Source organism: Lytechinus pictus, chromosome 12 (genome assembly GCF_037042905.1).
Source record: "Lytechinus pictus isolate F3 Inbred chromosome 12, Lp3.0, whole genome shotgun sequence".
Classification (NCBI taxonomy): domain Eukaryota; kingdom Metazoa; phylum Echinodermata; class Echinoidea; order Temnopleuroida; family Toxopneustidae; genus Lytechinus; species Lytechinus pictus.
In genome coordinates, this window is record NC_087256.1 from 22,959,426 (window position 1) to 22,972,480 (window position 13,055).

The following is a 13,055-nucleotide window of genomic DNA, read 5'->3' on the forward strand; positions in this document are numbered from 1 at the left end:
GTAAAATCTTCTGTTTTTCTAACAGTGTAGGTCTTTGTTGGGGGCGTCGTGGTCTAGTGGTAAAGACTCTCGTCTTCAAATCTGAAGGACGTGGGTTCCATTCCAAGCCATGGCGTGTTTTCCTTCATCAATAAATTTACTCACATTATGCTACACTTTTCTTCGGGTGAGGTAAATGGGTACAGGCAGAAAGCAATTCCTCAAAAAGCTGTGCGCACCGGAATCGGTAGACTAGCTTAATCAGCTGGGGTAAATAAATAGGAGCTCCTTGAGCACCTAGCAAGGTGGATACGCGCGATATACAAATCCTATATAATTCATTAATATATACATGAATCGAAATATACTTTGTACCAATATATTTATTTACATATGAAGTGAGTTTTTAATATAGTTTTAAACAAACATGTGAAACTGTATATTAAGCAATCAGCAACAGTTTGTGAAGGTGATGGCATAACATCACTTCCCATGTGATTTGGATATAGCTTCAGATAGACACTGAATATATACATACATGTAAATTCACATCGTAGTGGCAGTGATAGAAAGTAAATAAGAGCCGATAAAAGTAGTAGGTCAGATTATCATTTCAACTCATGATTTGAGTGTAGATATGTGTTCGAAGCGAAAATGAAGATAGATAGTCTTTACAAGATAATATCGACGATGAAGGTGACAGTTTGCCTTTTCAACAGAACCAAGAGGATTATTTGTCCCGTTATTTGTTTAAAATACAACTTCTGACATACTCTTATCACATAAATAAAACAGGAGCGTAAAGTTCTTTTGAAAATGGCAGCTAAAACTAAACCATAAAGGCCAAAGTTAAACAAGATGTTGTTTTCTTCGGCGTTCGTTCCTGTGTAGCCCATTTTCACAGCCACTTGGCAGACGTTTTCCGGAACGTTGGAAATCTATTACCAATGCCCGACAAATCACAATGAACATATTTGAGATTATTGTCAACTGTTGGTGGACCTGGGGAGCGTTTCATGAAAGGACTTGTCGGACGTTTTATCCGACAAGTCCCATTTTATCCGACAGTTACCATAGTAACAGTACCTCTCAGCCAATCAACATCAGAGAAAGATGTCAGATCTGACAACTTGTCAGATGAAAATGTTGATGAAACACTCCCCTGGTTAGCATATCGTCTTAAGATTCGGACAGGACGAAATATTGAAAAGATGTCGTTTGTTAATAGAGTCCAGGAGGAAACTGTTGTTTTGATTCACCGATTTTCGACAAAGGCTTCTTTGTCATGAAGGGCTTATGACTATAGATTCTGCACGTTCCAAAAAGCGCCTGCGTAGTGTTGTGAAAACTGCCTACATGTAACTATGCTCATAAGATCATCAGTCCCGTCATTTTCTTCGAATGTCATTGTCATCCCTGACGGTCAACAATCATGGAGGTGGCGGAGCCTATACGGATTCTCTCACCGGGAAACCCCATGAATGTTGGGTCCAGTGCCGTATAGATATGTGGAGGATCGACCCCCAAGGGTTTCACGACCAAGAAAAAATGGAAAGAAATAAAAGGAAATGAAAAAAAAGGTGAAATACATTTTTCTGAATATCGATTTAGTCAAAATCTAGCACAAAACTTGAATTTCGCTCTCACCCTTATTTGCCCCATACGCCAACACAGCCTCCCCCCCCCCCCCCATTTGTGTCATTACGCCACAATGATTTGATGCGGAGTAACGCAGAAGTCAGAGTATTATGCGTTTGATAAGTTAGCCGTTGTGACGACGCGCGTAAAGAAGTCTTGATAACGACCGTCGAGATGATCGCAATAAGTTAATCGCAACTTTATTATTTTTTGTCCTTTCAGACCCCCACCCCCCTCTCTCTCTCCCTCCCTCCCTCTTTTTTTTCATCTGATTCATAATTCAAACATTTAATCGCTTCGCACACACTTTCGGCTCTAGTTTAAAGGCGCACATAATGCAAGCATCCATCTTGATCCGTCAACATCCCAGTTCTATCGTACAGTTCGCAATCATTGCCTTTGTAATTGAATGAAGCGCAGTTCTCTTCTTTCCCGCATTCACCGGCGCAATGTATTTTATCTTTAACGCCGCTTATGATCTTCATCGGGACGGCGGAAAGACAGTAGTCACTCCGAGGGTTCCCATTGGTATCCTTGGCCATCGCGTAGAATCCTGACGGGTTTTTATTATAGGATTGCTGTGGAGGCGGTGTCGTGGCTTCTGGAGTAGTTTCCTCTGGCAACGGGTCAACTGCAGAAGGTCAGATAATGGAAAAAAAACAAACATCAACCATTTTTATCCTGGGGGTGTTTCACAAAGATTCAAATAGTGACAGAAGTTGCATTTAAATTTGATTTATAGTTGCATAAGGTATCAACAGGCATCGCCGCATTGGTCAGATCTTGGTGAGAGGACGCGCGTATTAAAGCACAAGTCCACCCCAACAAAAAGTTTATTTGAATAAAAAGAGAAAAATCCAACAAGAATAACACTAAAAATTTCATCAAAATCGGATGTAAAATAAGAAAGTTATGATATTTTTAACTGAAAGTTTCGCTTAATTTCACAAAACTGTTATATGCACATCCTGGTCGGTATGCAAATTAGGAGACTGATGACGTCATCCACTCACTATTTCTTTTGTATTTCATTATATAAAATATGAAATATTCTAATTTCCCCTCATTGTCAAGTGAAACAACGAATAATTCCTCCCTGAACTTCATATGTGGAATTAGAATTGTTTAATACTATATGGTTCAGTCAAGTTGGTCCTTATTGTCAAATCTGTAAAAATGAAATATTGTATAATTCAAACAATAAAAAACAAAAGAAATAGTGAGTGATGGACATCATCGACTGACTCAATTGCATGTCACTGAGTTGTGCATATCAATGTTTTGTGAAAAGAGAAATTTTAGAATGCCAATAACTTTCTTATTCTACATCCGATTTTGATGAAATTTTCCGCGTTCTGCTACTTTGATTTTCCGTATTGTACAATCTGACAATGGATGTACAATACGGACAATATGGACCTGAATTATGCGGATTTATTAATTTGACGAAGATGACTAGGTAAATTATGGAAAACCCTCAGTCGCGAGGATGATAGGCCAAGAATATTCTTTATTATTATTCAGATGTAGGGTTTTAAAGGCGCGGATATTTTTCGACGTCTTGCGAGGTTGTTTTAAAGAGACAAAATACTAAAACTGATTTTTACCTACATGCCTATGAAATATTTTCCATATTGGATGAAATTAATATTTTGCCCCGCCCACAAGATTATCATTGGTTAATAAACGAGTGTGTGCATGAAGCTAGTATTACGTCACAATGAAATTGCATTGCGTATTAGTTGCGCCTTCCATAATTATGCAGACGTCGCGACGCTACAGCTAATTTATTGTTACGTCACAATGAAATATGCTCATGATTTACAGGATTGACATGAAATGGTGAGTAAAACCTTTTTTTTTTGCTTTATTGATTTATATTTAACTTTGTGTGGGTATCTAAATAATTCTGATAATATTGGATGACAAATTTTCGTGGGATGCGTAGAAATATTGTTACTCGCTGAAGAACAATATTTCTACGCATCCCACTCAAGGCCATCCAACATTCCCTAAATATGCCGTTAATCAAATTATTTCCTCTGACATGTTTCGAGCTGCTCCAACGGCAAACACTTTGTAGGGCTGTGCCCTTCCCAGATTTCCAGGACCCGATTAAAAAATTAAAGATAAATAATATTTTTCATTTTTATTTATTTCTATATTAATTCTAAGTGATGCGGATGCAGTGAAATGTATTATTCAGGACCGGACCCACCATTTTATGCTCTTTATAGTCAACCTTTTTTTTCATGTCGACTAATCGAGTCGTTCGAGAGAGGGTAAAATGTGGGATGCAAAGTAGTATGACTGTTTGTCAACAACTACCAGACTACAGGCAGAGTTCACAGGAGACTTGCCACCGGGAATGGTTACGTTAAAGTTTGCTGATATCCTGCATGGTTTACATGTGAACAGATGCTTTGTGCGATAATTGCGGATACCATAATGTCAGCGCGATTTGGTCAGTAATTTTATACAATTTGCGCATTTACGCGCAACGAAGAGTATATATATATATTATATATATATATATATATATATATATATATATATACATTGTTGAAAGGATGTTGATCTTTTGCTTCTACTTGTTCTATATAATGAATAGTAAAACAAAAATTGTCATGAAAAGACCAAAAATAATGAGATGCAGAATCCAGGATATCGTTCTTCCGTATCATTCCGAGATGACGTGGCCGAGCGGTCTAAGGGGACTGCTAGACATTGGAAGTCCGGGGTCCGATCACCGGCGACGACACTCAATGCCCGCGAGCAACGCATTTAATCGACAGTGCTGTTTTATCGTGTATTTAAATAAATGGAAATGCTACATGCATTCTTGGTAACTAGCTGTGCACTTGTAAAATCGAAAAATAAAATATATTCTATGTTTGCTGTGCGGATGCGAGCTGCGCCTTCATCCACGTGAGACTCAATATCAACTCGCTTTAGAATTACGGTTACCAGTGCGTTAAATCAGATGTGTCTACGTACATTTGTTACAAAATGAAAATCTTAGTAAAATTTCACCTTGACCATTAGCGGGGACTTGGAAAGTGCTTAGTTTAGGGTCGTTTTTGTTGCTGTCATTGTCGTTTGATTACTGGCTATTTAACATTCTTCAATAGAATCCACTCTTTAAAAAGTATTTTTACGAGAAAGAGTAGTTAAATGAGGTATAATCTAGTGAAAGTTTGTTACATTGCAGTGATTCGTGTTCTAAGGAGCACAGTGACAGCGCATTTTTCGTTTCTTGTCAGCGGTGAAACCGATCAGTTTTAACCGATATCCCAGTAAATACAAGACAGGGTGTATTTTGCTATACAGGTACATGAATTCAATTTTGCTAGTATTTATTTTTAAGTATTACTATCTTTTCGTTGGGTATGAGTACAGGGTTATTGATTTGAAGGTGACTCGATTCACTTTTATGTAGGGGGGTCCCCGTGATTTAATGCTCTGATGAAATTCAAGATACCTTCGCAAAGGGCAAAGGCGCTGTATGGCGCGTTGCAATCAGTGTCTTCCAAGCCATTGTTCGAAGGAAGATAGTAGAGACAGTCTTCGATGCCACCTCCTCCAACAGAGCTTTTTGGGAATCCGCTTAGCCATAAATCTGAAACAAAAAGAATATCAACGATGAAGTTAGTCGCAAAGGGATGAGAATGTGGTTCTTTATGAAGATAGATTCACCATGTTCACCATGTTATTTGTTGTCCCTCTACATTGAACTACAATGATTTGTTTTCTTTAGAATAGTTTAATTCCCAATATACAAGCTGCGTTTATATATATATATACATATATATAGGCCTATATATACATATATGACTGGAAATGGGCTGAAAAAGAGAGTTTATATAGACGTTTGACTGAGGACGTTCCACAGTTTAAGAAATCTATATCATTAAATTTGATGGTCGCCTTATTAAGTAGGGGTATTTCATCCGGTAATTAAGGTATTTCTGGTCCATTTTTAGGCTCACACTCTGGATCAACCAACAAAATATATGAATTTTCTTAAATTTTAGCATCTAGCATTGGTCCCTTATTGACAGGCATAAAAAGAAAGAAAAAAAAAGAAAAGGTCTTCACCAAAACTTTAACGCCGTTTCGTACCCCCAAAAATAACTAAATTTGAAAAGCAACAACAAAAAAGGTCTTCAACAAGGTTTTGAATTCTTAGGGGAGGGGGTGGGTATAAAAAAAATTAAAGGGGGTTTGAACATCTGTAACCACCCCGGCGTAAGCTACTGGTTGTAATAATGTGTATTTAAAACATGTAAAAAGAAATACTATCATGGTTATATTTGGTAGCCATCTGGAAGTCATCATCAGTATATAGCTCGGGGCAATTATTATTATTATTTGGGGGCATCTTGATTGTGTATCTAGGGAAGCTAATAAAGTTGATTTGATGTATTTCTAGGGTGGCAACAATGCGATAGGGGGTTTCCATGGTAGTAGCTACCCTCAAAATGCCCGTTGTTAGGGTAATTTTGTTACCTAGCAACCGTTGCTAAGAAAAGTGTTGAAAGTTGTGTCACCACCTCTAAAAATGATCAGTTTCAGGTAAAGAATGATTTTGCCAAGTTTGATGTTTTTGTGATTTTCTGAGTAAAAGTTTTTTTTTTTTTGGCACTAATCGCCTACCCTAATATGGTTCACAGTTAAAATGAAATCCATGTCATTGTCAACAAATTTTGCACACCAACTGGAACCTGTAAAGCAAAGGTTTATGTGCTTATATCTTTATATAAATAAGTAGAAAGACGGAATTAAGTGATTTGGACCTCAAGATATCAAAAACTGAGAGAATATCATTAGTTCCAATGGCCCTTGGAAGCGGAGGTGCTGGGTTGAAAACCATTATTATTGTTTTTTTTTTTCAAAACCAGCCACCCCTCTGCTCTTCGAAACACTTTCCCAGCCCCCTGCTGGTTCATGCAAAGTGAAATCATTTATTTTTTTCAATTAAAAAATGTAATAAGAAAATATAGGAGGGTAGGGTTAGCAGAGTGCTATGTTTGAAAACGATGCTAGAATTGAAAAAAAAAACATACCCATTAAGTTTGACATCACCATCAGAATTTTATACACAGAATGCTGTACTTCATTAATTTCCTATGTGATTTTCATTGAATTTCGCTAAGTTGTAAAATAAGATACACTGCCTTACAAAACACGAGCGATTCTAGACTAAACATTTTGAGGGGGCTTTTGGGGGCTTGAGATTTTTTCGACATTGGTTTGTTCAATACAACGGAAAGACTCTTTCGTGGGCAGCATATACGTTAGAGTCTGATCTGACCAAGTAGCTAGTCCCCCGCCATCGGCCCTCAAAATGTTTCTAATATTATGTGAGGGAGCATATCGAACAAGAAAAAAAGATCACATTCAAAAAATGCTTGAGAATGTTTATCATAAGCATTTCATCTACATTTGTAACGTCCATCAAGCCCGATTTGTGTTATACAATGTAGATTAGAGCATATGATTTCACTTCACAATGAGGGGGACAAGAATTAAGGAGGGAGCTTGCGTTGTTACTCATTCCAGGCGTTTAATTTATTTATACGGGAGTGAGTCACGTGAACGAGCGAAAACCTTTTACTTTCAAGAGCGATATTTTCATATATTAGAGGGGGAATTAGAAACCTTTGAACGTATAAATATAGCGTATAGCAAGGAATTGGATTTTCGATGTCAATGGTACCAACCCACTTTAATGTGGAGGCCGGGGATAAAAATTAAGAAGTGAAACCTAGCATTTGCAGCATTTTATTATGAACTTCTAAACAAAATAATGTATATATACATCTTTAAATTCCTGAATGTGATATTCAGCATGAAGATAAGATGCAAAAGAACACTACCCTTGGTTCATTGCCCTGTATAATACAGGGGAGGGAGCGGCGATCGTCTCCATATATCGATTTATTCCACCATTCAGCATGTTCAGTGGCATAATGAGCCACAAATTTTGAGGAGGCTTGATATGGCGTATCACGTAAAAAAATCTTTTTAAATGCGAGCGAGCAAAAATTTCGACATTTATATAACAAAAATCCGAGTTTTTTGTTTTTATAGATTTTGACATAATATTCAGAAAATAATATTACATTTAACCCTTGTTCCTTTCCTTTTCTCTTTTATGGTCGTGAAAAATATGGGAAGTGCAAGAACCCCCCCCCCCCCCATCTGTTGACAACCTGAAACATGTATAGTTTACGATGCAAAAAAATAGATGTACTTTATGTCTAAAAATCATCGGAAAAGACTATAAAAACATTATAGTTGACATTACGATATAATCAAACGTACTAAAATTGTCAAGTTTTTGACGCTCTTCATAATGTGCGAAAAGTCGTCTGTGTTCAAATGGCTCGCAGGCCGCGCCGAAAATCGTGGATATTTCCATGGCAGATACAATAATGGCAAAGTTGCAATAGTTGTAAATGTTCATTAAACGGGCCCCCTTAGGCATGATAGGTTTTTGTTTTATAGTTCATACTCTCATTGAAACTCTCAAAATATAGTAGTGATTTAACAAAGAAATTATTTTTGCATTGACAGGAATGTGCACCGAGTATGGATTTTTTTCGAAGTTATGAAGGGGGTGTATTCTATCGTACTCTTAGCCTCGGACTCTTAGTAACTTACCACTATCAAGGGAAAGTTGTGTACCATCTTCACACTCAAAGGTTCCCTCGACGTCCGCGTCTGTACAGCCGACCCAAAAGTTAAATTGCGATCCAAGTTCAGCTCCCATACGTTCTGACGCATAAGTGTTACCAACGTTCGCCATCTCATCTTGGCTGTTGAAAACAATTAGCTTAGCACCCATGGCTGCACAAATCACCTTTGCTTCTCCGTATGATGGTACATTGCTAAAGTCCGGGGCCATATATTGAAACTTGTAACATCCTGATCCTTCGCTGTCCCATCCATCAGGGCATGTCCCGTCTGTAAAAAAAGAACCATTATCATAAAGAATTAAAATATAATCCTAATTAGTGTCGTACAGGAACCTGTCACGTGAAGTGACCCTTTTTATTTTATTTTCTGCTACATGTGACACCAAAATAAAGAATATATGTTGTATAAAGTTAGATTTTAGACAGGCGCCGTTATATCTTCATGGATATAACTTGTCTTTCCCCAACAACAAATCCTCGATATCTTGGTAATTGTTTGAGACTGGTGCTTCGTCTCGATCAAGAACAAAGACATTCAAAGAGTTAGATATATAACTACATTCTCGACATAGTATCCATGTCATTGGGGAGGGAGAAAGAATATATATCCTTTCCAACTTCCCTTTTTTCGGGGGGGGGGGGGTAAGCGAATCGAAATAGTTTCCCATCAGACATAAAGGGATCTTTCAAATTCAATTTGAATCATTTCCTCAACTTTTATTCTACGTTTTATATTCATCGATTAATTTGCATCCCTGCATGTTTTTACAATGGAATAGGCGATCAGTGGCGTGAGATGAGAATCACGCATGATACGACAAATCATCAGAAGTTGATTTTTAGACAGCGAAAAAGATCTCACTTTCGCCTTCCAATCAGAGAGCCATGGGTTTGAATCCTAGCCACGATGTAATTTTCATCAGCACGGTTTTTTTTTTACTGTGTGCTACACTCAACCGAGGTAAGGTGAATTAGCTGTAAATGCCACGGGGCTAAACTTTATATGCATGTCCTTTGGAGCGCATAGAGACGTTATGCTCTACAAATTAATGAACTGTGATTCTTCGTCACTAAAATCGAGGAAAGTATTCCTCGATTTTCTCAATATTATGTCAAAAATATATCTCAATTTTTAACATAGACTCACTTGCTCGTTTCGCTTGGTTAAAAAATGTTCCATGTGTTGCTCCTTCCCTTAAAAGTTTGCACGATCATTTAATACGCCATTGAATATATATTAAAAAATTATATACATGTACATAGTTGGAAGCAGAATGCAGAAATTACTTTTTCAAAAGTACAAATCAGCACGGAACCTTCTTTTCATCATCCTTTAATACCAAAAAAAAAATGATTTTTGCGTATCTATGCAAGCATTTTGTATAATAAAGCAACATGTCTTCGATAAAATTGCATGCCATATCAAGGAACTGCTATTATCCATGGTTATAATGATACCTAAAAGTGTAATAATGTATGTGTTCAATATAGGTATCAAGAGGAAGAAAACATCCATTTGTCACATTCATAATTTGATATCTGTATATATATTACTTTCTTTTTACTTCATCTGATTGTTGTGTTTTAATATATCCTCCACTTCTTTCTCATCTTACACAAGCCCCTCCCCCCAATCGATCTGGGGGCACATGCCCCTCCGTGATCGCCCCTCAAGTACGACACTGTATATTTTAATTGCTTATCTTGATTATAGGGTTCCATGTATGGGAAATCAAAGTTAACAAAATAGGTCTGCGACCCGACTTGTGAATTATTAATTTTTAAAAATTCTTAATACCCATTTTTCTAAATTTAGGAAAATTTAGTTAAAAAAAGAGTGGGTACCATACAATATTAAATTGATATGGGTATGAAAATGATCAACAGGTCGGCTGCGTCGGCAGGTACAGAATAATGAGGCGATTTGAGGATTATATGGTGGTATCAGTGGGTGGTACGGATAGCACAAACATCATATCTCCACGACTTTAGCATCGTGTTTATATTGCCAGATTTGAGTTGGACAAACTAGCCCCTAGGCATCTGATAAATTTCCAAATTGAACAAATATCACCAAAGACTTAAAATCACATGTTAATATTGAATTGACATTAAAATGATCATTTCAATGGCATAACGTCCCTTGTCTTTGCTTCAAAGAAACAATAAGCTATATGTTTTAGCAGGGGTGTACAAAGGGGCGCACACGGTGTATTCTGAAAAACGATAAAGGGAAAAGTTATTCTATAGATCAAGACATTTTATAATATTATTGTGATATCATATTATTGGTGAAAAGCATTCATACTCATATTTTATACAAATTTAATCAAAACCAAATCAACCAATTTCTCTCTGTCGCAAAACTAATTTTTCGTCACCGAGTCTATCCTAAAATCACACAGTTTTCCAGATTACGGGGTCGCCATATGACAACGATGTCACAAAGGATTTTTACAACAATCCACTGTAAACAGGCTACTTAAATACTGAGAACATCGTGATTACAATACATACCAGTCAAGCAGAGTTGCCATAAAATTCCTGTCAATAAGAAATATTGGCCAATCATGTCTCTAGCTAATATTGAAAGGGCAATATGCTTAAACAGTCGAATATATCCTGTAAGTCTTGAATGAAGACTGACTTCTATCAATATCCGCGGTCAAAACAGCAAATCCAAAAATCAAGTAAAATAACATCATCTCCCATAACATGCATGCGAGGTGTACGATAATTGTTTTACAATTCCTTGTTTTTACGAAGCCCGAAATAGTGATGCTTTTTCTCGATAGAAGAAAACACAATGCTGCATCTATTATTTGATAATGGAGTTCCAAACGTAAAACGCGTCCTTATTTATACACAAAAATATGCATCTTGGATGTGGCATTCTATTTCAAACCAATTTAAACAGAATCCAATGAGATAAAAGAGCTCAACAAATTAATGCACTTTTTCAAATTTTGATGAAATGAAAGTGTCCTTTAGTGAGCGTAAATCATATGTCTCATAGATACGCCCAATATTGCATTAGCACGTAAAATCAGTTATCTTTCATTGAATAGCTCCTTAATCCCCTAGCTTATCCTAAATGAATTGGCCCTTCATTTGCCATCAATCAGAGCTTGCCGTTTTCCAGAGGAGAAAATTGCCGAGAGCGAGGTTACGTAGCTGACAGTTTTTGTTCGTTTGTTTATTCGTCTGTTTTCAGTTATCTCTCTCCCCATTATTTATGAATTATGCTATCACGAAAGAGATATGATACATCCTTACTATGACAGCTTACATTGTTTTCCATTTTCATTACCATGATAACGTGAAGAAGAACAATAAATTGATGCTGTAGTAATAAAAAGTGAGGAGAAAGATGGCACTTTGCATCTATACCTTCAGAAAATAATGAGACTTTTATGACAGATTTTTTCATCAATCCTTTCATGGATTCATAAAATTATCTTCTCATTTACTTGTCACCTAGTGTATTTATTCAATAATTTACTTCATGTTTCCATCAATATGATATGTGAATAACGATTTGAATTAGTCCACATTCTTTCAAAGTGAAGAGAAATTGAACCGCTGGAACTCGTAGATTCTACGCCCTGATTTTGCATTAATCTGTATGGTTATCCTGTTATTAAATTGAGATGAGTTGAAATAAAATAAACCAAACTTGAAATCACTTTTTTATGATAGATTAGAAATAAAATATTATTTCATGATATCATTGATATTATACTAATATTTGATACAGGATGGTGCGCCATCTGAAATCAATGGTCTTTCTCTATTAAACATATCACTTTTCATTGGAAAGTCCCGTGCTTGAAGAAGAATCTGGTTTTTATTTGAAGTTCCTCGAGTTATTAGTAGTAATTATTTTTTATATCTTTTGTCTATTTATTCGTTCATTCATTTATTGTTTATTCTTATTCTTCTTTTTTCATTTATTTATTCAATTGTTCATTATTCACGATGAGCAAGGTAATTCGGCCTTTTTGTATTGCCGCCTATTAAATCCATACTAAACATGATAAAGGAACGACGCCAGAATTACTATGAAAAATAATAAAAGAAAGGGTAGATTAAACAAAAATAAGTATACTTTACCTGTATATCTTGACAAACAAATAATCAGCAAGAATGCGACAATACATGCGCTGATTGGGAGGCACTGATTATGAATCATATTTATGGTTGTCCCTCACTTCTTTAGAAGATAACAAGTCAGTAATTTGAGCTTTCTTTACTAAAGTATTGAACTCATGGACTCCACTGGGAACAATGTGAATAAGTCATGTAAGTTGTAACACAAGTTTTGGTTCGAAATTTGCTCAACCATAGAGATGAAATGGTTCCTGCCAGTGTTGGGGCACTTTTTTATATTCGGTTTGAGGTAGACACCTTTGTCGAATCGGATGGCAATTTCTGTTTGATTTATAATAAAAATCCTCCCTCTTTCTTATCCAATACCATCGGTAGAACCCGGGAAGGTAATCCGAAAGCAATTTAATTTGGCATTAATTTTTAATTGTTTTGTACTCCAGACAAGATAATGAATACGGAGACGTACGCAGCAACCTTGGGCATTGTTACTTTATTGTCTCTCAGTATGAAATGGCACAAAAAGACTTTCATAACTCCAACAATAAAAATATTGAATCAACTGATGCTGGGTAAAAATACAAATAATCTCCAATCAAATTGGATTTAGTACACCAGAAACCTATCAAA

General features: G+C 36.3%; 1 protein-coding gene across 2 annotated transcripts; it reads right to left on the bottom strand.

The window, feature by feature from the left end:
• On the bottom strand, positions 1–12,669 carry LOC129272580 (asialoglycoprotein receptor 2-like). Of its 2 annotated transcripts, none has more exons than XM_064107954.1 (4): positions 12,432–12,669; positions 8,284–8,586; positions 5,099–5,236; positions 1–2,248 (listed from the first exon to the last, which is right to left on the bottom strand). In XM_064107954.1, exons 1-4 carry the CDS (start codon positions 12,508–12,510, stop codon positions 1,938–1,940), a joined length of 831 nt encoding a protein of 276 aa, XP_063964024.1. In that variant the 5' UTR covers positions 12,511–12,669; the 3' UTR covers positions 1–1,937. The 2 variants fall into 2 exon arrangements, with proteins under 2 accessions (XP_063964024.1, XP_054765675.2); XM_054909700.2 differs by lacking the exon at positions 12,432–12,669 and adding an exon at positions 10,836–11,151 and having other exon boundaries at positions 8–2,248.
• Positions 12,670–13,055: the final 386 nt, after the last annotated feature.